We start from the raw sequence: 26373 nt of genomic DNA, 5'->3' as shown, positions 1-26373 counted from the left end.
CTCAGACTTCAGTTTGAAGCAGAGCAAGGGGAACACAAACGGAGACCGACCCCACGCCAGTGCTCAGCAGGTCAGCACAAACCAGGCAAGCACCAGGAGCTCGGGGGAAAAGCTTCCTGCTGCAGAACCAGGACACGGAGCTCCCGACACGGAGCTCTAGAAGCTGCTGGTGAGACCTTCCAGCAGCATCCAGGGCCACGATATCCATCATTTCCAAGGATTTGGTTAAGCTAGAGGCACGTTGTGTGCTTTGTCTACCCTACACATATGTGCATGACACCTACAGGGTATCTTTGCACACACGTACACGCGGCTTTGCACGGCCCCAAGTGCAGCTCTCCTCCCGTTCTCCTGTTCTTTTCCTTCTGTGCCAGGAAGAAACCACACAATCGGACCGGACTGGGCATCCGTGGCACAAGGGAAAAGAAATATTTCAGCCATGAATAGATTTTCAACTGGAATCTCCCAGGAGACGATATTAAAACGAAGGAGGGAAGAAATAAATAAACAGAGGAGAAAGAGAGTCAACTTGTCAGGATTGGCTCTACCAACTCCTAAAGCCGTAATTCAAGCCCCAAACACTGTGGGATCGGCTCCAGGTCAGGAGATCCTGGACAACAACCAGGATAATGCGAGGTGCTGAGGGGAGGGCACCTCTGGACCCTCCTCTGCCTGAGGATGCATATTTTGCGGCTTTTTTTCAATTTTTTCTTAAAAAAAAAAAAAAAAAAATTTTAGCTGGCCCAACTGGTGGGTTCCCCAGATGTGGAGTTTAACCCCCAAACTGTAATGTACAGCAAGAGGAACAATGCCATAAACGCGTGGCTACGTGCCACGCTGATCGGGTCTAGTTCTAAAACTGGTTCGCCCACCAGTCCAAAAAAATATAAATATCCCCTCTGTTTTTCAGAGCAATATTCCCAAGCTGATCTGGAGAACCCAAGGAGTCACCAGGCTGTAATGAGAGGTTTGTTGCAAAAGGTGTTCGGGACGCCTGTCAGCACGGCCCCAGAGCTGAAGGCGGCTCTGTATTTAAGGTACCTGGAGCACACACAGCAACAGCAGGCTGGTTTGGGGCTTTTATTTAAAAAAAAAAAAGTCAGCTTGTTTATTCACCTCAACTGACCTTCCCTGGCCTCTGTTTCGTGAGAGTATTTTCAGCCTCTAACTTGATTAATGATGTTTCAAAAAGGAAAAAAGAAAAAAGCCATCAGCGAGCTGATTTAAAAGATACATTTTTATCCATTGCTTATAATGTGATTACCAGCTAAATCTTGCCTTTTTTTTTATTACAAAAAAATAATCGGGTGCAGGACGTGCATATTCACTCATTCGTTATTGCAGGACTGTTGACATTAGTTTTTATTTTTAGAAAAACACGAAGTGTTGAGGGGAAGTGAAACAATGCAACACTTCTTTGAGACCGTCCCTAACATTAGGAAAACATACAAGGAAAATACCGTGGCGATCCGCTCGCATACCTTCCCACAGGCTTCAGTTTGTGAAATAATAAATCCCGTTGCAAAGCACTTGGACAGGCCCGACTGTTTAAGAATAAAAAAACCTGACAGCTGTACGTCACCGTATCCCGAGCCTTTGGGATGGAGGGCAGACGCGAGCAGTGCAGCACAGGGATCCTGGGGACCTGCTCCCTGCGCTGGCATTAAAACCCCGGGCAGCAGCCACATCGCCCTGCAGAAAGCCCCGGCGGGGTGACAGGGCAACACACACCTCCAGATCTAAGTGCTTGCACAGGTGGCTCCATTCAATTCATCGCATTTCTTGCCTTTTCACTGTAGTGCGGCACACTCGTATTTAATACTTGTAGGGCCAGGGTTTAACAGGCTATCCCCTGCCTTCCTAAATGACGTATTTTTAGGTCTTCGAGCACCGAGATGTATCAAAACTTTGCAAGTATCGCTGAAATTAAGTTTAAAGTGGAATAAGACCACCTCCAAGCAGGTGCTCTCGTTCAACAGCTGGCAGCAGCGGCGCTGCTTCGCTGATCTCTTCTGCGCTCGGGTGAGGGTCGGGGTGCTACAGCCGGAGGATGGCTGGGACCGTTCGAGGAGGGGAAAACCAGCGATCAGCAGGTCAGGGAACCTCTGCTAACACGAAACACGAGCACGGGTACCTGCCTGCTCCTGGGGCACCACGCACGGCCACAATTCAGTTTCCAGAACCCCATTTCTTTTTTTTTGGTAGTTGCACGGAAAACTGCTACGCCGCACCTACCACTTCTCACCATAAAAATCACTGCACTCAGCTTCGGGAAAAGTTAATACTTCCTCCCCACCTCATCTCCTTATTAAGGTAAGATGTGATTTTTGAAATTAATTCGGAAAACAGTGCGCGTTCACTGATCAGCTCAGCAGTCAGGGCTTCCTTCACGCAACAGTTACACGCTAGTTATTGTAGCGGGGGGATTATTTCCTATTCACATTTGGAATTTACGGCGCTGCAGGGGATTAAATTATTAGAAAAATGCAAAAGAAAAAAAAGAAATAAGACGTTTTAAACTCAACATAGTTTTCTTTGAATTTTGAGTCTTGTGCCTACGAGGAACTGAGCCAGCCCAGCTCAAGGCAGCGCTGCCAAGCTCTAAGGGGCAGAACAAGAAGCCTGTCCCCAGCACGGATGGTGTCCATAATGCCATCCTCTCCTGCCTCACACTAATCATGCCCTTTCCCACACGGCCAAAACCTGTAATTAAAAGGCAAAGCCTCCTGACGCGTGGGACATAAGCCTGCATTTCCAAACCCAGGACCTGCGTCTCACTGTGAGGAGGAGCGCCAGGGCTGAAGGCAGACTCCACCAGCAGCTCGGCTCCTGGCGGCTTCAGCCCCTACCCTGGGGAGGGCAGGCAAGTGGTAGAGGGCAGAGCCCCTGACAGCCACCACCACGGGCTCATTTCTCAAGCTTTCGGGTCTGTCTGCAGTATGTCGGTCACCGATGGAGACCCTCTTCTGAGGGCCCTGCCAGCGATGCCCGGTTTTGCAACGTTAAAAGCTCAAATCCTATTTACTCCCTCGCATCACCTCGCCAAGCACACACACCAGTATGCTGGTGTCACCTACAACAGGGCGCTGGGGACACGAGGGACGTCGTGTTTGCTTGGTGGCTGTCCCTGAAAGCAGCAGCTCCTCCTCGTACTCACCCGCTCAGCTCCAAGCGCTCTGCCAGCATGTTGGGAACTACAACGGGGGGTGGTGGAATTAAAAGAGAAAGAAGAAAGAAACCTATCCCAGATGCTGGAGAAGATCAAAGTGGGAACATGAAAACTTTGAAGTTCTTTAAACAATCGAGTCTCTTCTCCTTCCCAAGCAGTGGCTTTCCTCCTGCTCCCCACAGGCCGCTGGGGATCCACAGGCTGTGACTAAGAAAAGCAAATTTACTGCAAATTACTGCAACCTACAGCTGTGACGTTCCTAAGGGAATCAACACCACCCTGGAAAACACGTAGGTGTCCTCAGCTCTGAAAATAAGGCTGAAAACTACACCTGAAGAGCAGGCACGACGAAGCAGCAGCATGGACTTGCAGCAAGGCCAGGCACTGGGCTACCACAGGGAAACTTATTTTGCCACCATCGTCTACGGTCACAGGCACCCCCCTCGTGTTGAAGGCACCTTCAGGCACCCCGGCCAAGCTCAGCCCTCCCAGGGAGGCAGAAATGCTCCAACAAACAGGACCCAGACCAACCGCCAGCCTTCCTGCTGGGAGTGAACAAGCCCTACCTGATATCCCACCCGTAACAGCCAGGCTCCTTCAGCTCCCCTGGGGGAGCTCCCCAGGTCCAGGGGGATGGAGGCAAAAACTACCCATGAGAGACCTTTGCACAGCTCCAGCCCCCGGTGAGCCGGTCCAAAGTTGCCTCTACCAAAGCACCGTCATTTCTAAGCGTGTGATAAAAATCCCTGAAAATAATAAAGGGAACAGCTCAGCTGCACTACCAGCATTGAGAAGCTGACGTGTGCACAGGATCAGGCCCACTATTCTCCGTCGTGCACACAACCAACACGCACCATCCAGCAGCTCACCACCAGCGTGGTGCGACGGCGTAGGCACGGAGGTGAAACAAAACCCTCAGCCCCCTGAACAGGGGAAGCATCAGCACCCGACACAGACCTGCAGAGAGCATCCAGCCCTGCCGGTAAGACAGCCGCGGGTTCACCCGGGTACAGGGGAACACGGCCTCTGTGCTCACCTCCTCCAGAAGCAGCGCTTTCACAAGCGCTGCAGCCGTTCCCAGGGCCAGAAGGAAAAGCAGCCGGCCGTGTACTGGTCTTCACGGGCAGGTCAGAGGGACAGGAAAGGCAGTAAGACGATTCCTTCTGGAAGCTCAAAGCCTGAGAACACAGGAGAGGCCGGGACCTCTGGAGCAGCACCACACGTGTGGCTGAGCACCACAAACCTCATCACCCACAGCCCCCATCCTCCCCAGCTGTGAAGCAGCATAAATACCGGGTGTGCGGTGTTTTAATTTAAAACACCTGGCTGTTATTTAAAACATCCGCTGCACGTCAGGGTGCACAAACGGCCGGAGGAGCAGAGCACAAGGCAACAGGTGGGCTTTGGCCTTCATGAAACATTCACATCCATCTGCTGGCTCCGGGTCCAGCCCACGAGCCTGCTTCTCCTCTGCTAGCACAGCTGAGGCTTTTTCCCAGAATTTTGTTTCTAAATTAGCTCTGCCTCCAATAGAGACACTCCCCTTTTCTTAAATATTTCCCAACACAGAAACGACTCTTAACAAAGCAAGGAAGAACGAGACACATTGCAGAAGAGGAGCCCGCGTTTACACCCTGCTTACCAAGCGCAGCACGCTGGCCCCGCGTAACGCCCTGCACGTGTTAGAAGATGACACGCTTCCAGCGCTCACACCCGCATGACTACCTACAGCCACAACCACCCCAAGAGCCAATTAACCTCGATGCACGGGGTAAACAAGCTCCTCTTGCCAGGACTGGGAATACCACGCTTCAAGAAGCCCCGCTCGTGCCACATCTGACCTGTCAAGGTCTCCGAAGCTGCTGAAAGAGCGGTGTGCTGGAGACGCCGGGTGAGCTGACAGCCTCCAAGGTTTAGGGATGAGCAGGACCTGGAGCCACCTGGGAAGGTCTTCAGGTATCGAGGTTTGTCCTGGAGTAGCAAAAGACCTTTGCTACTACTATGCTGAGCGCATTTGGAGATGAAGAGCTCTCGGATCAAGTATTGAAGGCTTTGAGCCTAATTCCGGTCCTCTGAAACTAACCTCTTTATTTTTACCCCTTTAAGAGCAGGCAGGAAGGTTAAATCCCTCTTCGAGTACGCACAGATACCGACAGGTTCCCGGGGATCTGGGACAGACGGCAGGACGAGCTCCGTGGGACGGCCGGGCACGTGCTGCCAGCAGCAACCGTGCTGTCCGTCAGCAAGGTCTCAGCGGGGCAGCGAGCCCCGAGGTACACGGGAACAGCACTGCTGGGGCTGCACTGCGGGAAGATGAACCACCAGCGGACCAAAGCAAGGTTTTTTTTTTTTTTTTTTTGGTTAAGATTTGCTGAGTTCTGGGAGCTTTGTTTTTAAGCTGGTTGAAGCAGTCCCTCAACACAGAGGAATAAAAACAGTTCACTCTTGGGAACCAGCGCTGATGCTGAGTGCATTGCCTCCTCCCCTATACAGTCTTGGACCCCCGGAGAGTTTTATGCCCTTCAGACAGCCCAGCTGGCAAAGAATGCCTTCAGTTCACACACAGACAGCGCAGAGCCTGGCTGCTAACCCAGAAGACAAACCCTGGTCCTTGCTGAAGTCCTGGCACATCATCACTCCGTGCCTGAGGACAGCCAGCTCCTCAAGTGGAGAGCTTCTTCCAACCTTGCTGATCCTGCCCCTCACCTGCCTGACACACCACGGAAAATTCGGTGTCCCACAGCTGGCTTGAGAGGGAGGAAAGCTCCCCGGAGAACAACCGTTATCCCCAGCACTTTCTGATTAGAGTCTGGACACAAAGAGGTGTCACAGCTTCTGATTTACAACGCCACGGGGGTAAGGTCATAGGAGATGCACAGGCTTCAGATGAGAAGAGACCACCGGCTTGACTCTGGTTACACACAGTCACTAACCTGCATTTATGCACTACCCCAGAGAGCACTGATTATGCATGAAAAGAAACAGCAGGAACAAACAGAATGACTACCCATTTGAGTGTCCGTGCACTACTGGCATGACACCTCAGGCAAACAAATATTTGCTTGACCTGTCTCAAAGAGATGTTTCTCTAAGTTTCACGAAAACCTCTCTCTTTATCAAAGCGTCGGAGCAGAGCACGCACCTGGCTGAAGGCAGCCCACAAGCTGAGCCACAGGTCCACGCAGCCTCCTCATCTTCCTCACGGGAGCAAACTAATGCTTTTTGTACCCGTAGCACAAAAAAGCCAGTCTGGAAACAGCCTCAAGACAGCTCCTGAGGAGAGGAAGAGTTAAAGACACTGGCACGGATAGCAGCGAGCCTCCTCACCTCACCAAACAGGACACCCCTCTCAACCGCCTCTCGCCTCAGTGAGTTTTGAAGCGCTTGTTGCTCGAACCTGTCCCAGCCAGGCACTGCTCCTCGTGAAGGACACTCTGCAGGCCACATTCCAAGGCTCTCTCCCCACCCTGTTCCTGACATGGCCCTCTCAAGCATCCTTGTATTAAGAGGAGAAAAGAAAAAAAAAAAAAAGCTACAAGGCTCTTCTCCTTCCTCTGGAACAGCCTCCCTCAAAGTCTCTCCCCCAAAATGACCTGCTCAGAGGAAAGCAAGCGAAGCCCTATCACCCAGGCTGAGTTTCAGAGCGTTACTGGACAGGATCATTTGGGTGGAACCCAAATGGAAACTCTGCAACCCTAACAACAGGCTGTTTGCTTTTTCAAGCAAGTGCTAAAACACACGGGGGGCCTGGCTGGGGCAGCGAGGGTGGTGCTTGCCATCGGGAGTGATACAAGAGCCATCCCTGAAGCTGGACGCACAGCTTATAAGGCTCACTTCCCAATGTTTAAATGTAAAATAAATAATAATGTAGGAATAAGGAGTGAAGAGGACACAGATAAAGGGAGTTTGGTTAAGTATCTCCCTATCAGCTCTGTAGGAAAAGGCGAGGGCACCAGTACACCACTCTGAAAGGAGAGAGGAAAGAATTACAGGATCCTCTAGGTTGGAGAGCTGATGGAGGAGGTTCTGAAACGTATGGGAACATCCTCCTTGTGAAGATGAGCCGTGGCTGCGGTGACTGCGACTGCCTCTGGTGACAAACAAACCGCTTTGGCTCTCCTCTTGTGCCATATGTCAACACCAGCTCCTCCGCGTCCACCGCAGCCCTCAACCAACCAAGGCTTTCCCAGTGATTTCACTTCATGCAAACTCGCTCCATCTGCATTTTAAGCTTTGTTATTTAGAACATTTGTCCAGAGAAAAAAAAAAAACACACCAGAAAACAAACAAAGAATGGGAGAAGTACATGACTTTTTCTTCTTTTTAATTAGAAACATCACCCTTCTCCGACTCAGCAAAGCAAGAAAGCCATCACAGCTGAAAGAGGGCAAGAGATGCTGCAGACCTTCCCCACCATCTTACTGCCAGTCCCGCAGCAAGCAGGATCACCTCCAGATGAGCCTCTGCATCAGGACCTAGCCTTATTCCACCTGGAACAGGTGCCTAAGTCATAAACATCATCATCCCAGGCTCCTGTTTAATTAATACACAGGGAGAAGCACCTCCGGGGGTGAATCAGAGTCTGGACGGGGTGAATCACCCTCAGGAATGACAAATCTGTGCCCCGGCGAGGTGGGAGGAACCCAGACCTGGCGCTGGGTTCCTGCTGCCCCGAGCAATCCCCGGATTTCAGGGCCAGGCCAGCTCCCTGTGAGAAGAAGGGTGACAGCAACTTGCACGGACAGCGAGCAAACTCGGGATCCGCTCCCACCGCCTCCCTGTGGGATGGATCTCCCCTCGTGCCTTTTTCCATGCAAATCAGGTAGAAAAAGACAGAAAGGCAAGATGTCAGAGGTGGGAAGCGAGGCCTGCCCTAGCGAGGCAGGCGGCACCAAACCAGCAGATGCGAGTTTGCTCGGGCGCTTATGCAAGCTGGAAGGGCCGAGCAGGACGGCGGCGCCAGGGGAAACGTCTGTTCCCATCTTCTGCCTTTTGTTTGCACAGATTTCCACAGGCTCTAAATTATTTGTTTCCATTCCCAACAGCCTTCTGAGTGAGCTACAGCCCTGTCTGCACCAGGCAGGAAACGAGCAGCCCGGTGCCCGGGAGGGGATGCACGCAGGTCTCCCAGGGCTTGCTGCCTCTGATGGCCAGCCCCAAGGTCGGTGATGACAACGAAGAGTGAAGCCAAGCACCGGCCTCACACTGCTGAGGTTGGTGTTTTGCTGGAAACCTCAGAGCAGGCTCCCCGAGGACCTTGCCCAGCCTCCAGACCCACTTCACGGCAGGCCACGCAAAGGGGGAACGGCTCGGTAAGGGCCGGACGTGGTGCTCCCTGCTCACTGGCAAGGGGACACCAAGTTTGAGGTATTTTACAAGCTCCCAGAGCAGCTGGCGGAGCTGCTTCACACACCAGCACCATAGTAACCGGAGCAGAAGATAAAGAAAATAGCATAGCTCACATCCACGGAGACAGCACATTTTTGGAAGGGGAGAAGAGGAGGTCTGAATAGGGAAAGGAAAAGCTTGCTGCTGTGCACCCTTAAAGCCACCCGAGTGCTGCCACTGCCCGCCCCGGGGCTCCCCGCAGCACCCACCACCGCCGATGGGAGGCAGAAACCTACAGCGGGCAGGTCTGGGTCAGCAACTATCCCACCGACAGCAAGGTGTTACCAGGAGCGACTCGGGGGCTTCAAATCGCCCCGGCTTTCTTACAGCAGCAAGAGCTGGGGAGGCTGAACCCCGTCAGGAAAGCCCCTGCTGAACCCCAACCGTCTCCAGTCTCATTAGGGGATGCCACAGATTAGGCTGTGTCGGAAACAAAACGCAGTCCCACAGCCTCCTCTTCGCCACCCCCAGAGGTGGGTCAGGGCTCAAAGACCGTGCGGGCATTGCTGTGCCGCACGTTACTGCGACGAGTTAGGAGGAAACAATAAAGGGGCTGAAGCAGCCTGCTGCCTCCTCCGAGCTGCGGGTCCAGAGCTGTAAAACACACGGAGGTCACAGTCCCAGCCCAGTTAACCGGAGTTATCAGTAAATTGCAGCTTCCCCCAGCAGTAAATAGGAGGTTCGCTTTGATTTGTTTGCTTCTCATCCGGCGTTTTGTGTTAGTTTTCTTTTCCTCTTCCCCCTCCTCATCCCTTAAAGAGCGATCGGTTTGGAATAAGCCGCTCCAGATAGCGAAGCAAACTCCTGGCTCCGCACCCGTGGAGATTCGCCTCCAAGGGAACCCGGGGCTGGGGCGGCAGGCGGGGGCCAGCCGGGGCTGCAGCTGGGCCGGGACGAGGAGGACGCCCGCGGGGGGCTGAAGGCTCCTGCGGGGCAGGCAGCCGAAGAAGGGCCGGCAGGCAGCCCCCCAGGTACCCAGCGGGACGCACCTCGCCTCCCCCGAGCTCCCCGTCCCGCAGGAGGTGACAGCCCTCCTCCAGGCACCCGGGGCTGCCGCACAGCCGCCCGGGCACCCCGCGGGGCGCCCAGGATGGGGCTCAGGGGGCCAGGCACCCCTGGCGGGGGGGGGGGGGGGGGGGGGCACCCCCCAGGACCCCACCCCCCCGGGACCCCCACCCCAACCCCTCGGCCGCCCCGCGCACAGGGCACACGGAGCCCCCCCGGCGGCGGCAGCCCCCGCTCAGCCCCCGCCCAGCCCAGGGGCCGCAGGCTGAAGCCCCCTCCCCACGGCTCGGCTCCTACCTGCCGAAAGCGGCCGGGCACCGCCTCCCTCCCGCCGGGGCGGCCCCGCAGCGGCCCCGCTGCCCCCAGCGCCCCCCGAAGCGGGCAGCCCCGGCCCCCCGCCCGCCCACCCTCCCTCACCTGCCGGGGCCGCCCGGCTGGGGACGGCGGGGAGGAGGCGGGCACGGCGGGCACCGAGGTGAGGCGGCGGCCCCGGACCCTCCCCTGCTCCCCTCCTCCTTCCCTTCCCCGCCCCCCCACCCCCTCCAAGCACTCACCCCCGGCCGAGGGCCCCGGCACCGGCCCCGGCGGCTGAGCGGGGCGGGCGGGCGCCGCCGCCGAGCGCAGGCATGAGCGCGGGGCGGGCGGGCGCGACACACAGCGGCATCAGCCGCCGGGGGAGGGCGGGAGGGAGGCGGGGGGGGGGGGGGAGTGTGTGCGGCTTTGGGGGGGGGGGGTGACGTCACCGCGGCGGCGCGCGCGCGCGCGTCCCTGTCAGAGCTGGGCGGCCGCGTGGGGCCGGGCGCGCGTGCCCGTGGGGCCGGCAGCGGCGGGGCGCGCTCCCCGGGCTGGGGGCGAGCTCGCGGGGCAGCCGCGCCTCAGGGGCTGGGGCAGCGCGCGGGGGCTGCGCGTTGCGGGCGGCTCAGGGAGCGAGCAGGGCCCCGGCTCCCCGCTTCTTTCTTTTATTTCTTTATTATCGTTGTTTTTTGATGTAAGCGCGGCTCGGAAGCGTCCCGTGGCTCGAAGCAAGGCACCGGCTTCGGAGCGCGGGTGAAAGGTTTTCCGGCTGCCCCGAGGCGCGCGCGTCCCTCCTCTCTTCCTGGCCTCCAAGCTGGTGGCGAAGCTCCGCAGGCGGTGCGGGGCCGTGCGGGGCCGCGCCGCACCCCCAGGGCCGCGCGGCCGGGACGGGGAGCTGGGGGCTCCCGGGCACCCGCGGGCTGGAGGCTTCCGTCCTCGCCCCCTTCCCTAGGGGGCCCCGCGTCCCCCGACAGCCCCGGCTCCCGGCGGCCCCCGACTGCGGGGGCTGCCGCGCTCTGGTTTTCTTTCCGAGGGGGCTCGAGCCCTTTGCGTTTAGGGAAGGAACGCGAACTCCTAGCGGGTGGGAAAGTGGGAGACCAGATCCAGACCGGCGGAGCGTGTTTATTATGGAGCAGAACGGGCGGTTTTCAGCCAGTCCTGTGGCCAGAATTCAGGCTTTTCCGATGCTTGCAGTTGGCGACTGAGGATGGCATTTCTTCCTCTTGGGGCAAAATGGCTTTCCACCCACTCCGTCACACACGCCACGCCAGTCTGACCTGATCTTTCTGGTAATGGAAAAGAGAAAAAAAAAAAAAAAAAAAAAAAAACACCCTGCATTTTGCTGTTGCATTCCTGGCTCCAGAACCTCCCCGAGCAAGCGGGACACCTGAGCCTTGCTGCCTTTTGCTTTTGCTGGATGGGAAGCTCACCCCATCCAGCTGCGCTGACGGCGTTCCTGCCTCGCTCCCCGCGTCCTCTTTTGCTGAATCACCCCTTTCACCAGCCCGCGGAGCTCTTTGTTGAGCCAGGGAAGGAAATTGGAGCGGCCAGCTGAGCGAGGCAGGAAGCACCGTGCTGCCGGGCACTCTCCCTGCTTTTAAAAGGCTGCTTTCCCCTGCGAGGAGCAGGGGCAGCGACGCAGGGCTTGGGAAGGGCTTTTTGCATCCAAGCCTGCGGCCCCGGTGAGGACTCCCCAGCCCTACCAGCCTTGCAGGGGAACATCCCTGCCCGGCTTTGGGGCGCCGTGTTGCTGCTCACCATTGCCCTGTCCCGAATTACAGCTGGGTGCTGGAGCCCCCCGGCCTTGCCATAGCCCCTGACCATCACCGTAAGCAGTCACAGCCTCCTGACAGGCAAAGCTCAGCTCTCCCCTCCCATCCTGGATGAATCCTTGCTCCGCTGCAGTGCCCCTGGCGAGCCGAGCTGTGTCAGTCCCAGCCAGCCGGCTTCCCGCTTGCATCCAGCCTTCCTCCAGATGTTCCACCCCAGGCCCGCAAAGGACCGAGCAGCGAGGAGGGTTCAGAGGCAAAGCGTCCCGAGGGGCTGCCGGGCTGCCAGGCTGCTCAGAGACAAGCTTGAACAGCTGGGAACAACCAGGAGAAATAATGGGATGGCTGAGGGAGGAGGCAGAATTGACACCAGCCCCACCTTGGAGGCATCCTAAGAGCTGGCTGCCTCCCGGCTTTCCTGCAGCAGCTGTCAAAATACAAAGGGGGGGGGGAACAGCCCGTCATTGACGGCGTGTTCCCCCTTTCACCCACCGGCTGGACGCAGGAGGTGTTTTTCTGGGGCAGAGGGAAATTGAGGAGGCTCTGTGGCTGCTCCAGACAGCCGAGGAGATGGTGGCAGATTTCCTTGGGGATGCAGCTGCCAGCCAGCAGAGGCACAGCGCTCGCAGCCATGCCAAGGGACCTGAGCGCAGCCATCCCATGCCAGGGGAAGCTGCAATCTGAGACGGGCAAGGAGTGCCAGGGATGCAAGAAGCAAGCTGCCAAGATGGACACGCATGTGAGCTTCGCTTTGCACTGGAACACAGGGAGCTGGGGGCACCACATTTCAGTTGACTAATAGGAAAGAGCCATCTTGTTATGAAAAGCTCATTGCAAACATCTGCGGGTTGTGGAGGTCCCAAAAGGGGAGAACAAACCTCTCCCTGCTGGACCTCTCCAGGTGGGAGGGTGCAGAGAACTTGGGGTGCCCAGGGAGCGATGGATCTGCAGGGCTTGCCTTCCCCCCAAAAAAAACAATAGAGAGAGAATACGAAAAGAACATGCCTTGTGGTTCAGAGGCAGCTGGCAAGGACCAAGATTAACCCTATGGCTTTGTAGAAAGCGACCAGGGCAATGAGAAGGCCAGGAGCACCACAGCACGGGCGTGACGCAGCGGCTGGGCGAGGGGGAGCCGTGGGTACCGCAGGGATGCTCTGGGTGCATGGCGGTGCCCAGCCGCTGCTGTGCTGGGAGAGCTGCGGCGTCGGGGAGCAAACCTGGTGCTTTGGGAGTCGGGGGAGAAACAGCCGAGCCAGGAGGCCTGGAGCAGGTAAAGGGTGGGAGCTGCTTCTGTAGGGTGCCCGAGGCCCAGCTGCTTACCCCAGTGCCCAGAGGATGGGGGCTTGGAGCCAGAGCAAGGCTGCGCTGCTTGCGTGCTCCTGCTCGCCCTGCCCGCCTTCTCTGAGCTCACCCAAGGATGCGTTCAGCTGGCTGACAAAGAAATGCTGCCCTCTTCTGCAAAGGCATTCCCGCGCTGCTGCAATTCGCTGCCAGTTCCTGCCCCTGGCAGGGGTGCATCTCCCACGGGTGCTGGCCACGGAGGGTGGCTCCCATGCTGACAGCACCGGGTCCGTGGGAGTTTTTCGGGTGTGCTGCCAGCAGGGCAGGCAGCTGCCTCACAGCAGGGACGCGGCCGGAGCCTCCCCACGTCTCAGCAGCTGAGAGCTAACAGCCTGCCGCACGTTTCCATCGCCTCTGTTACCTGGAGCACGTCCTCAGCCCTCGAAGCTCCTTTAACTTCTCCGGGGGGGGGGGGGGGATTTGTTTAGCAAGACTTAAAGAGCTTGGAAAAATCCCCCCCTTCTGCTCTTTTTGCAAAGAGCAGGGCAGGATAGGGAGCTTGAAATAAGCGGCCCAAGCACGTGTTTGCATCTCATCAGACTCAAGGCATCCAAGAGCCCTTGCAGGAGGGGCTGAGCCCTGCAGGAGCAGGAGGCTGGGCTCAGGATGGCTCTGGCTTGGGGCATACAACCCTAGGTCAGGCAGTCTTCCCTTGGAAGCTTTTGGCCTGATGTCAGTCCTAGGTTTTGCGGGGAAACATCTCACCAAAATCCACTCTCCCAGTTTACTGGGAACAGCTAAATGTACTCCCTCTAAATCTCCCCCACACTAGAATCTAGTGAAGGTTTATTCCTCCACACTAGCAGCCCACCTTCCTCCTAGCCCACAGCCCAGTTGTTCCTTATATATTTTTTATATTTTCTCATATATTTTTTCCAAGCACTGCACACGCAGCCTCCGTGTGCCTTTTCCAAAGGGCTCACTCAGTCTTCGCCAGGGTCTTGAGAGCTGGGGCTTCATCCAGTTCATGCCCCAAGGAGTTAAACACTCGGAGATCTGGTCCAGAAAACGAAATAAGGACAATCCTGGGAAACGCCAGCCCTGGGGTCAGGCCGCAGCAGCCTTGCGGGATGCTGACTGGAGAAGGATGGAGGAACAGGTCTCCACCAGTGAAAGGCAGCCAGAGCAAACCAGCAGGCTGCAAGGACACACAGCTGCTCCCCGTCTCCAGATCCACCCTCAAAGCCTCCCGGGAGCCCTCATAGGCTCGGCAGGAGGCCTGTGGCAGGGGCTGGGTGCTGTTTGGGAGCTGGGGCCCTCCCCTGGCTCAGGTGAGAGGAAGGAAGTGGTGGGGAGAGGAGGAGCTGTGGAGCAGCGGAGCTGGGTGCTACAGGTGGCGCAGAGCAGCTCCGGGGGATTCTGGTCGGTTTGCCCCGAAGTTGAGAGGGTGCTGAGGTGCCTGGTAAGGTAAGGGGAAGGTTCTGGTAGCTTGTAGCTGCGTGATGGATGGGGAGCAGGGGGAAGGTGCTGCTCCTTAAGGGGTGTGTCAGCTGTGGGACAGCTGTCCCTGTGCCACCTGTCTGGTGCTGGGGACAGGCAGGGACAGGGGGGCTGCTGCTCGGAGCAGAGCCAGGTGGTGAGGGGCCTGGGGTGCTCTGGGGGCCCTCAGCCGGGGGGGTGGGCTGTGGCAGTGTCACCCCCTGGGGGGGCTGTCCCCTCTGCAGGAGCTGTACGGTGAGGGGCTGTGGCCCTGCTCTTTTTGGGAGTGGGGGAGCCCCATCCTACCGTAGGGTTTACTTGTTGTCTGTGGCTTGGTGTCCCCAAAAACCCTTTCTCCTGCCTTGTCCACCTGTTATCTCTTTCCACATCAGAACTTTCTCTATCTTTGTGGTGGACCTGCTCCATCTATTGCTGGGCAGAGGGCTGTGAGAAGTCCCAGCCTCTCTTCTCTGCCTCCCACTCTTCTGGGTGAAGCCCCCCGAGTGTTAACTTCAGCAAGCTGAAAACGGCCCCAAAGCCATCCTCTTCCCACTGCTCCGAGCTCTGACTCTGTGCAGGTCCCAGCAGTGTGTGGGCAGAGAGCTGGGCAGGGGACAGCTGTGCACCGAGGGCAGGCCCCTGTGGAAATTCACCTGGAGAGACCGAAGTGCCCTTTACCACCAAGACCCCCCCCAGCTCCCAGGCTCTGTTTGCCCACCTTTGTTGGGCACAGAACCCTAATCTGGCCCTAGATGAGTGCTGCCCTGCCCTGTGGAGGGGCACAAAGCCCTGTGGAGGAGATGCTGGCTCTGCAAAGGGGATGTGGCCATGGCATGCGATGCTTCGCAGCATGGGCCTGTTCACAGGGGCTCTTTCCCATCCCAGCCCCCGTGGGCTGTATGTGTTTATCTGCCTGAGCCTTTCCCTGTGCATCCCTCAGGTCTGTCTCAACGTGCATCCCCTGGGAGCACTGTGGCCGAACAGAGGCTCCTTCTCCCCAGAAATCCCCTCTGCTCCCACAAAGAGCTCTCTCCCGATCCCTGCTGTGTGCTGTGATGCAGCAGAGAGGGCTGCCTGCCCTGGGGAAGCTGGGCCCAGCAGCTCAGTGCCATCAGGGCTGGCCCCGTGACCTGGGCTGGGAGCAGAGCTGACGGAGGCACTGATGCTTCTGGAGCCAGCCAGTGCTTTCCTGCTGCCCTGGGGGGCCTCTGGGCTTTGGTTTATTCCTAGCAGTCAGGGGAGGAGTCATTTAGTCCCCTCCTGCAGGGATGTCTGGGAACAGGACAGGGCTGAGCTGCTGCAGGGCAGATCAGAGAGGCTGGGTGTCTTCAGGGACAGAGGGCTTGTCCCTCTGGGTGAGGAGCCAGCACTTGCTGGGTGTGCTCTGGGGGCTGTGCTGAGAGCCCTTGTGGGTGCTGTGCCGTGGGCTGGCCCTGCTGGTGAAGCAAGAGGTCTCCTTTGGTTCTCTGTGGTCCTTCTGGGGTGGCTGTCCTGTGCGCCCTCCTCTCCTCGGGGTGAGGTGGGGTGCAAAAGCCTGCTGTACGTGTGCTGTTCTGTGATCGCTAGCATGGACCATGCAAACTCCAGCTTTGCAGACATGCATCTCTTCCACATGCCTGCTTGAGTATGGCAGAGGGGGGTTCGCTTCTGCTCTGGGTATGAGCAGATGAGATGATGACCATGCAGCAGGCAAAATTTTCCTTCCATGTGTTTTTTCTAACAAAAAACAGAAGCCATGCAACCTCAGAGCCTGTGAAAATGGTGTTGCAGAGCTGCCTGGGTGTCCTCCGCCAGCCTGCGGCTCCAGGCAGCACAGCCCCTGGGAAGGGGCTCCCTGGGAAGCTGGGCAATGGCAGCAGTGGCAAGGTGTGAGGACTGGGGAGCTCTGGTCTTAGCGGGGGCTTTGTCTGCCTGTTTTTGGTGAGACTTAAATGTATACTTCTGAGTGAGGAATGTGGCTTTGATAGAAGTGAGCATGTGGTGTATGTAGCAGCTCCTTGCACTTCTCACCTCTCTGCCCTGAGCTTCTAAGGCCAGCCCAGGGCAGGAGGACTCCCTCCAAGCAAATTTGTATGGTAACAGCTTGATGGCAAGGTGTTGCCTCAAAGTAGTATTTGCTCTTGCAAGTGACAAATGTGGTGGTGTCCTAATGGAAAGGAAATCTCTCCTCCACGCTGGATGCAATGGTTAATGCTCAGCTTCTGCCCTGTTCTCTGGTGCTCAGTCCCTGGCTGGCCTCCATCAAGGCCCTTTGTATTTTTGCCTTGGTTTCCCTGGATGTGGACCTGTCCCCTTGATGGGGCTGTGCTTGCAGCTACGAATCAGCTCTCCTAGAGCAAAGTCACACCTAGCTGCCAGAGCCCTTTCCTCCCACCTGAGCCTGTTCCTGTCTCTGCCTTGCAGTCCCAGACAATGAACTACGTGGGGCAGCTTGCTGAGACTGTCTTCATCACCGTGAAGGAGCTGTACCGGGGGCTGAACCCTGCCACCCTGACGGGCTGCATCGATGTGATCGTGGTGAGGCAGCCCGATAACTCCTTCCAGTGCTCCCCTTTCCACGTGCGCTTCGGGAAGCTGGGTGTGCTGCACTCCAAGGAGAAGGTGGTAAGTGGTGCTGGCCCTGGCAGGATGCATGCTGGTGCCCTTGGGTTCCCTCCTCTGGTGTTCAGAGAGCTGGGTCTTTTCCCCTGTCACAGCTTCTTGTGTGTATGGGGAAGGACTGTGGTTTCTTTCTGGTGTCTCTAGATCCAGGATCTGAGTAGTGCCTGCAGTGTCCTCCCCCCTTGGGTTATGGAAGAACCTTGTTTGAGGAATGGTAGCCTTGTCTAAAGGCATTCTTGCTATTTTCTGGAGGGGATGCCCCTGAATGGAACCTAGCCCCTTTCAAAAGGGGCAGTGCTCCCTAGGAAAATGGGGAGAGGTTCCTGGTCCCAAAGGCCAGGTGGCTGTCAGCCCCCTGAATCCCCAACCCGTCACCTCCCTGGGGAAGTGCCTTGCTGTGCCCTGACGGGTGAGCACGTTCAGGTGGACAGACACCTTCTGCCCTTTGCTAGGTTGACATCGAAATCAATGGGGAGCCTGTGGACCTGCACATGAAGCTGGGTGACAATGGCGAGGCCTTCTTTGTCCAGGAGTCTGAGGAGAATGAGGTCGGTGATGAAGAGGAGCTGCTGCTGTGCATCCCCTCACTTCCAGGTGGTCACAAGGGTTTAGGTGGAAGGACTAGGCTTGGACTGCTGCCCTTCCCTGGGGTGGCTGTATTAGTCCCTGTTCTGTGTGCCCAGAAAGGTTCCTGCTCAAGGGATCTTACCAGTGTGAAGCACCCTGAGCGAGCGTTAGACCAAATGTCCCCATCCCAGACAGGCCTTCCTCCCCGGGCATGGCTCCTGGCCAGCCTGGCAGGTATCTTGAGCTTGGGCTCTTGAGGGATCTTGTGACAGGATGGAAGTGAGCCAGATGTTGTGGCAGGCTGCTCCACTGGTGAGCAGGATGAGATCAGTTGTGGCTTCTGGAAATCTCAGCCAACTCCCTACCAGGATGACTTGTGGCTGCTGCTGGCTTGGGCTGGTTTTGAGAGCAGGGAGAAGGCACTAGAAACAAATCCTATCTACACCGTTCATAATTCTAGTCTTGTGGTGCCATCTCCTGCCTGCATCCGCTTGTCCTTATTAAGGATGTCTTTAACTTGTGGCTGCATAGCTCTGTTTTTATTTGCATGTTGCATGCACAAAACCTTCCCTGTAGGCCTAGACACAACTACCCCCAGGGGCAGAGCTCAGTGGTGCTGTGATTGTGGAACATCTTGGATAGACAAGAGCCATGGGCTGCCAGCCTGGAGAGGAGGGAGCTGATGGCCTCTGCCCATCCCTGTTCCAGAGGAGCAACCCATCCTGCCTCTGCATGTCTCCCATCCCCATGGAGGAGAGTCCAGAGAGTGCCACTCAACCCTCTCATGGCCAGGAGGCCCCGAGCGCTGAGGTGGCCCTGCGCAGGAGGAGGCGATACAGGAGGAAGCCCAGGAGGAAGGAGGTGACGGGCCCTGCTCCGGGAGGCTGCGAGGATGCCAGGGGCGAGGTGTCTGTGGAGGAGCTGCTCAAGCTGCCAGCCCCCGAGTGAGCTGCTGGGGCCAGGCCTGTAGGCCCCCTGGGGGTGCCCAGCAGTCCTGGAAATGGCAAATTTGGGTATTGCCAGCTTTCCAGCAGAGGAAGCTGGCTCTTGAGAGTAGTGTAACTATATACTCCTGCTTTCTTTCCAGTGATTCAGTGTATTTTTCCTTCACTGATCTCCCCAAAGAAGAAACCGGGTTGCTGCAGGCGCAGGAGGTCCACCCTTACTCTGATGGGGAGCTAGCCTCCATGGACAGGTAACGGATGGGTCCAAGGTGGTCTGCACCCCTTTGGTGGGAGCAGAGAGGTGTGCCTCGTGGCTGGGGCAGGTGGTCAGCAGAAAGGACCTGGGGGTGTCAGGAGAAGGCAGCAGCCTTCCTGGCTGATAAGGTGTGGCTGTGGAAAAGCTCAGGGCTGAAGCACTTTGCTTTCTTGGACCTCAGCTTCCCATCAGTCCTGGCAAATGGTAGTTTTATGGGGCAGAACTGACTCTCTGGGAAACCAGCCTTACGGGGCTTTTGGCCCTAAATATCCTTGCAGGTGACAGGAAAGCATGGGGCTATATAAGGTGGAGCAGGCCCAATATTGCCTTCTCTTCTTGTAGCCCAGCCCCGAGCCATCTGTCTTCTCCCAGAAGTGACTCCGAGCTGGAGATTGGGCCACAGGAGAGTTTTGCCGTAGGGGCTGAATCCCACATGCAGTGGGCCTGGGGACGGCTCCCTCGGGTGAGTGCTCTGGTGCCCCTCCAGTGGACAGTGGGAGGGGGTCTGAAGCTCCTGGGGTAAGTGGAGGAGGCTGGGGCCAGGCAGCCTCAGAGGGCTGGCCCTCTTCTCCCTGATGCTTTGAGAAACTTCCCATCCTCAGACCTGTTCTTCTCTTTTTGAGGTGAATAAATCAGAATGGGTTGAACCAGCCAAGTCCACAAAGACTGCAACAACCACTGTCTCTGTGACACCAGTGCCAGTGGATGAGAGAACCCATTTTCTTGCTATCTCTGAAGGTCTGGGAGGAGGTTCATGCCCAGCAGGACCTCAGGACCCACCTTGTTCCTCTGCAGTGCTGGCTGATGAGCCAACACTCATGCCTAAGGAAGGCATCGGCCCTCCTGGACTGATGGATAACCCCAGTGCCATGGGGGCAGAGAGCTCATCAGGTGCCTCCTCTGCCCCACAAGAGGAGCAGAAGGGAGGTGAGAGGGTTGTGCTGAGAGCTCAGCCAGATGTGGAATCCTCTGAGGGAGCTGCTGTCCTGAGCCAGGTGGGCTTGGAGAGCTGTGAGCCCCAGCAGAGACAAGGTGAGCAGATGACTGGTGCTGCTAGGAGTGGTGTCTGAGCCCATGGACAGAGCTGGACTTGGAGAGGGGCTGGGTTCTCGCTTCAGCATAACCCCTTGACTGTCCTGGATATTTGAGGTGTGACATGTTTGCTTTGCTCCACATGCCACCAGCTCCTTTGCTTTGAGAAGACATTTTCTGATTTCTTACCTTTAGTGACCCTAGACTCTCTTGCCTAGTTTCCTGAAGTCCATCCTCAGATGTCTGCATTTGTGCAGGCTTAGGCTTCTCAGCAATGTAGACTGTCCCTGAACTTGAATTGTCTGGCAGCTCCTGGCCTGCATCTTCATCCTAAGCATGCCAAGTCAGGTAGAAAATTACCCAGAACAAAGCACGTATGTCTTCCTTGGTGCTGTATTAAGGGCTTTGTTACCTGTCCTAACCAGTCTGACTCCTCCAGCCAGCATAAATTCAGAAAAAATCTCTGAAGTGATATTTTGGATTCCTTCTTATACAAAGAGGAAGATCACAGTGTTATGATCTTGGAGGTCTCTTCCAACCTAGATGATTCTGTGATTCTGTTATCTTGTATGGTGTTAATTTCAAATGTCACCTTCAGGCTGTTGTAGCATAACATAGGCAGGACTTTACTGTGTCCTTCTTATGAGTGATCTCATGTCAGTGAAAGTATCTTGATGTACTTCTGCTGCTGTTGATTTAAGACAGAATACATTTCTTTACCTACTTGAAAAGCTTTCTTTGTATGTTGATAGTCATAAAATCTGTAGGATGTAGAGTGAGGGGAAATGCTGTTAGCTTTCTTGATGAATTAGCCGAATTACTTTCCAAGCCATCTCTGTATCTGTTTCCTTTCCCTCTGTGCATTGAGGATCCATCAAAAGAAGCCCTCACGTGGGTCCCAGTGATCTTTACCTTGAAGACCTCTCTAACCTGGATGAGGAGCAGGTGGCTCTCTATTTCCCCAGGAGGTATGGGGGGCCCCCAGTGAGCAAGCTCAGACCTCCTTGAGGCCTTACACCGGGGGCATGTCTAAAGCTATTGCCTGATGTTGCTGCTGTTCCTTCTCTTGCTGACAGTGAGGTGGAGCAACCTTCAAAGCCTGTTGCAGACCCCAGCATCCCTTTCTGTGTCCAGCTGCCGTCAGATGTACCTGCTGAAAGCCCCATGGACTCTGGCTCTGATGTGATGCCTGCAATTGCCCTGTCACTGTGTGGAGGCCTTGGGGGCAGCAGGCAGATTTCTCGTGGTAGGTGTGAGGGGAAGGGAGTCTGATGTCCTGAAACCCATCGTGTATGCCAGTGATATGACAGCCTCTGTCCTTCCAGAGAAGTTCATGGAGCACATCATCTCCTACCAGGAGTTTGCTGAGAATCCAGGGCTCCTTGATGACCCCAACCTGGTGATCCTGATCAACAAGAAGTGAGTGGCCAGCTCTTCTAGCTTTGTCCCTACAGGAACACCCTGTAGGACTGTGACTCCATCCTAGACAGTGGGTGAGAGCTTTCTGACCGTGCTGCAGAATGGTGACCTGGAAACAGCCCTCGCAGCTCCAAGAAGTGATATTCCCATCCCTCTTGTTTCTTCTAGGTATTACAACTGGGCAGTGGCTGCTCCCATGGTCCTGTCCCTGCAGGCTTTCCAGAGGAACATTCCTGAGGTCAGTGGCATGACACATCTACTGCTTCCCCTTCTCAGCAGGGCTCAAATGCACAGAGGGGCTGCAAGAGGCCAAGCTGCCAGGCTGGAGCAGAGCTGGGCCTCTCTCCTTTCCCCAGAGGTACCTACAGGTGGCTTTTAGATGCATGGGTACCACTGAAGTCTGGAGAGCTGAGGTTTCCTTACCAAAAATTACCTGTTCTGATGTCTGTCTGTGCAAGGGCTGGCCAGAGCTGGGCCTCCTAGCAGTCCGGGAGGGTCGGGGCTGCATAAGTCTGTTCTAGGGCTCTGTAGAGCTGGCTGGGGTTGCAAGTGACTGATTTCCTCCTGTGTTCTGCCACACTCACAGCACACCATTGACCGACTGGTGAAGGAGAAGATGCCTAAGAGAGGCAGCAGGTGGTGGTTCTCCTGGAGGAGGCGAGAGCTCCCAGCAGAGGAGGTGTTTGCAGTGCTGGCTGTGACAGCATGCCCCTGGGGGATAGGGGCCGTTCTGGTGGGGAGGAGAGCAGCAGGGTCTTGGGGAGGATGGTCTGAGGCTGAGCATGAGAGCAGCCAGAGGGACCTTATGGCAGTGACCTGGGAAGGCTGCTGTCCTTTCAGGTCTCTTAATGCCAGAACAATGCCTGGTAATGCAGTAGCACAGACCTGGCAGTGGTGAAGCCTCTTGCCACGTGCCCCTCATGCCACAGGCCAGGCACCACGTGTGCTTGGTCTCCCTGCCCTTCTCTGCCACCAGGTTGCAGCCCCTCTTCCATGGGACAACATCCCCTTGAGGGCAGGGGAATGCATTGCCACTGCTGCTTTGGTGTCACCGCTCCAAGTGGCAGTGAAGCAGCCCTGCCTGTGACGCCAAGGTGTTAATGATGCCCCTTTCCACCCACAGCAGCAGTCAAGGCCAGGGAAGGCTAATGTGGGGACACTGCAGCCCAAGTCTGCTCAGCAGAGGTGAGTGCCTCTCTTTCCTGCTAGGAGGCTTGAGCTGGAGCACCCAGGCTACCTTCAGGAGTCTGTGGGCTTTTATCTCTTCTAAATGACCAGTTGTTCCCAAATCTGCCTCGTATATGAGGACAGAAAGCTCTTTTAAGGCTCTGGCTGACCCTGTGTCCAGCCAAGCTCCTCCGTGGCCAGGTGGGTGGGTTGTCCTGGGTCCCCTCCAGTTCTCCTCTCATGCTCATAGCGAAATAGCGAAAGCTGTGAGCTGCAGAATGAAGGTACTGTGCTCTTCCCTTCCTTGTGTAGGCAGGAGGAGGAGGGGTCCTCCGGTGACGAGGAGCCCCTGCACCTAGGGGATGCACTAGCAACAGCTACCTCTGCACAGAAATCTCTGCCAACCTACAAGAAATCCCTGAGGCTGTCATCGGAACAAATTGTATGTACTCTCCTCCTTCATCGTCTGCTTGTGTGTTGGGAGGAGACAACCTCTGAGTGGGGTTTTCTCTACTCCTGACCTTAAGGTTCTCTAGGGCATCCGAATACTTTGCCCTGGGTGGCCCCTGTGTAGGGGCTGGGGGTCTCTGGGCTGCTCAGGTGTTAGTCCTGGCCTGTGGAAAGCCTTGGTCTGGCATGTCCCAGTGCTGGTGTATCGTGCTTGTTTCCACTTTGCTGCAGGGGAGGCTGAACCTGCAGGACGGCCCCAATGAGGTGGCGTTCAGTGTGACAACTCAGTACCAGGGCACGTGCCGCTGTGAGGCCACTATCTACCTGTGGAACTGGGATGACAAGGTGGTGATCTCTGACATCGATGGCACCATCACCAAGTAAAGGGCCCTTCTCCCTCCCCGGTGCCATGTTAGGGGAAGGTGTCCTTCCAAGGCTTGCACAAGCAGCCAGGAGGGACCCCAAACCCCATTGCCTTCTGGATCCCACCAGGCTGGATCAGCCTAACCTGGTCTCCTTTTCTTTTAGGTCGGATGCTCTTGGCCACATCCTACCGCATCTGGGGAAAGACTGGACTCATCAGGGGATAGCCAAGCTCTTCCACAAAATCCACCTGTAAGTATCAGATCAACCAGGAGACCCCAGAAGGAAGTGGGAGGCTGACGGAGAGACCAAGTGGGAGCCAGTATGGCTGATGGAGGAAGATGACAGGGAGGCTTTCAGTGCAGACACTTGAGCTCCTGCCCTGTTACCAGCACTGTGGCATGGTCCAAGTGTGTCTGTCCTCTTCTCTTGTTGCAATCCATGAGAGCAAAGATGTATTAGAGGGTGCTGTGAGTGTCTGAAGTAGGGATGGGACATTTCCCCAGGCACTGGGAATGCATAGTGGTGGAGGCTCTGCCAGTGAGATGCAGCTGATGGTGCAACCAGGGGGATGAGGAAACCTGACAAAACCGTAGCTGGGAGGCCATGCACACAGCCCTGTGCCTCTGGGTCTCTGTACAACAGCAGCACAAGGCTGTGCCTAGCACTTCCAGCCCCTTGGATGGGTGCTAGTTGCCTTTACAGGCACCCAGCTGTTGCTTGCCCTGTCCCCCAAGGGACCAGACCTGCCCAGGGGTGCAATGCTGCCCTGGTGCACCCGGCCGAGGCTGGCAGCAGATCCCAGCTCTGTCTCTGCCACCTGGCCTCTGTGGCCACTAAGAGGCAGTGTGAGCCTGCAGATGGCTCATCTCCACCTCTCAGCTGTCTCTTACCATCTCCCCTCCTGCAAGAGCTCAGTGCCATCCCTGCCTGAGCTGGTGGCTTGGCAGGGGGCTGTGACCAGCTCCCCACACGCCTTGTTGAGCCTGGGGGGGGGATGCAGTGAAGGTGCTGTCATCTACTGGCCTGGTCCAATGTGGCTGAGCTCTGTGCAGGGCAGGAGACAGCTGTGGGGCACCAGGCAGCAGAGGCACCTTGCAGCTGGTGGCCCTGCTGCTGGGCAGGGGGCACATGGCTCCCCCTGCCCTGGGGGTCAGTCTCAGCCTGCATCTCCTCTGGGTGAGGGAGTTGTGAAGGCACCTTGGGTGCTGAAGGGGTGAGCAGGATGTGGGCTCAGGCCAGGTATTCAGCCTCCCCCTCCATCCTTTGGGGTAGGAGGGTGCTGTGCCCAGGGCACAGCTCAGAGGGTTTCCCTGTGCTCTCTCTAGGAATGGCTACAAGTTCCTCTACTGCTCAGCCAGGGCCATCGGCATGGCGCACATCACCAAAGGCTACCTCAAATGGGTCAACGAGCAGGGCTGTGCCCTCCCCAAAGGCCCCATCCTGCTTGCCCCCAGCAGCCTCTTCTCTGCTTTCCACAGGTACCTGTCCTCTCCTCCTTCCTCATGCTGCACCCCTGGGGGTGGCATTCCCCTCCCATACACCTATCTCAACACTGGGGGCTGCTGCAGCCTTCAAGTGCTTCCTGCCTCCTTGGTGCAGGGTGTTGCTCATGGGAGGCAGCAGGGGAACTGCCTGTCCTCCCCGAGCGTTGTGGTGAGGCTCTTGCAATTCACAAAATCCCTTCTGCCTTTCCAGTCTCTTCTTTGAGCCCCCAAAGGGCCTGGCTGCGCGCAGCCTGCCCTGCGGGTGCCACTCTGACCTCTCCTCTGTGCACATGCATTGTGCTCCAGGGAGGTGATCGAGAAGAAGCCAGAGGTGTTCAAGATTGCCTGCCTGACAGACATCCAAAACCTGTTTGCCACGAAGCTGCCCTTCTACGCGGCCTTTGGGAACAGAGCCACTGTGAGTGGGTGTCCGGGGACTCCGGCTGGGCTGGTGGTGGCGCCTTGCTGCAGCGCTCACACCTTGCTGCCCTCCCTTGGCAGGACGTCTATGCGTACAGGCAAGTGGGCCTGCCCGAGAGCCGCATATTTGTGGTCAACCCGAAGGGAGAGCTGGTCCAGGGGCTCATGCGGAACCACAAGTCAACGTAAGTGGCCTGCTTGTTCCTCTCTCCTCTGGGCCCTATCTTGTGGGAACTGGTTTCCTTTCCTACCCACCCCAGTTTAGAGCAGGAGCGGCTCTGAGCCCTGTGCAGTGGTGTGCTGGGGCACAGCTGTGTGGCTGAGCACACAACTAGGGTGCCCTGTAACACTAGGGTGCCCTCGGCAGCCTTAATGGCCTAGTTGCGAGGCCGCTTTTTATAAGATTGCTTCAAGCCGTGCTGTTTTGCCCATTATTGCTGCAATTTTTTCCATGACCCTGTAGGTACGAGCGGCTGTCGGAGGTGGTGGAGCTGATCTTCCCCCCCCTGGGGCAGAGGGGGGGCATCGCTCTGGCGTGCCCCGAGTACAGCCACTTCGCCTACTGGAGGCCTCCCCTGCCTGCTGTGGACTTGGAGGCCTTCTCCTGACCCTCTCACCTGTGAGTCCCAGGCCAGGACTGAGTGTTACAGATGTCTCCTTGTTTGCTGCGAAGGACTCTTGTAGACTCTTGTAATATCAGGTTTTGGACTCCTATTATCAGGTCATGTTGTGCATGTGCACAAGGACCATCCCTTCTCAAGGTGCAGAAGGGGTGGGACAAAGGGAGCTTTGACCACCAGAAACTCCATTTACTAAACTGAACTTCCTGTAAAGCCTGTGTCTTAATGTTCGTTATCTTTAAAACCTGGCTCTGTCTTAAAGGTGGAGCTGGGTCACTTACTGCTGAGCCTCCGGCATGACTACTGCTACCTGCAGCTTAGTAGCTGGTGGAGTGAAGCTGTTGTGTGGCTTCACTTGTAAAGGTGGATGGAAACTGTCATTTTTGAGTGCTTTTTCAGTAATACTAATAATTAATAAAAGTCCCTTAATCCAGGCTGCCTCTTGATCACTGTAGCCCTGTGCATAGGAGTGGGAGCCAGGCTTGGTATCTGTTCATGATCCTGGCTGGAATTATCCTGCGGGAGGGCCTACATGAAATTCAAGGCAGGCAGGAGCACGGCTGGGCTCCTTCCTCTGCTCTGGCATCTAGCTTCTTCCTTGACCACTGTGTGCAACTGTAAATCGCTTCCTGCTAGGCTGCCTGCCCTCTCTTCCTCTCTAA

At 56.6% G+C, this 26373-nt stretch overlaps 2 protein-coding genes across 12 annotated transcripts in view; one reads left to right on the top strand and one right to left on the bottom strand.

Moving 5' to 3' along the window:
• Positions 1–11896, bottom strand: part of ZHX3 (zinc fingers and homeoboxes 3) — a 51690-nt gene extending 39794 nt beyond the window's left edge. Inside the window, exon 1 of one of the 6 annotated variants that reach the window (XM_040576237.1) lies at positions 11188–11896. The gene's annotated coding sequence lies outside the window, so the exon portion shown is untranslated. Of the gene's footprint in view, positions 1–4205; positions 4330–6311; positions 6446–9859; positions 10003–10116; positions 10187–11187 lie in introns of those variants that run through there. The other 5 variants (XM_040576235.1, XM_040576239.1, XM_040576242.1 and 2 more) reach the window with 5 other exon arrangements.
• On the top strand, positions 9378–26317 carry LPIN3 (lipin 3). 6 transcript variants are annotated; one of them, XM_040576232.1, is made up of 20 exons: positions 9378–9523; positions 16784–16989; positions 17439–17534; positions 18262–18497; positions 18641–18748; positions 19096–19212; positions 19373–19785; positions 20654–20753; positions 20862–21031; positions 21111–21204; positions 21373–21442; positions 21791–21883; positions 22328–22389; positions 22684–22813; positions 23053–23201; positions 23350–23436; positions 24513–24665; positions 24978–25089; positions 25173–25276; positions 25555–26317. In XM_040576232.1, the coding sequence occupies exons 2-20, from the start codon at positions 16798–16800 to the stop codon at positions 25697–25699; spliced, it is 2631 nt and encodes an 876-aa protein (XP_040432166.1). In that variant the 5' UTR covers positions 9378–9523; positions 16784–16797; the 3' UTR covers positions 25700–26317. The 6 variants fall into 6 exon arrangements, with proteins under 6 accessions (XP_040432166.1, XP_040432167.1, XP_040432162.1 ...); XM_040576233.1 differs by lacking the exon at positions 9378–9523 and adding an exon at positions 10134–10186 and having other exon boundaries at positions 16789–16989; XM_040576228.1 differs by lacking the exon at positions 9378–9523 and adding an exon at positions 12079–12364 and having other exon boundaries at positions 16789–16989.
• Positions 26318–26373: the final 56 nt, after the last annotated feature.

The sequence above is a fragment of the Cygnus olor genome, chromosome 16 (genome assembly GCF_009769625.2).
Source record: "Cygnus olor isolate bCygOlo1 chromosome 16, bCygOlo1.pri.v2, whole genome shotgun sequence".
Classification (NCBI taxonomy): Eukaryota; Metazoa; Chordata; class Aves; order Anseriformes; family Anatidae; genus Cygnus; species Cygnus olor.
Note: the sequence above shows the minus strand (reverse complement) of the source record. Positions and strands in the feature narration are given on the sequence as shown.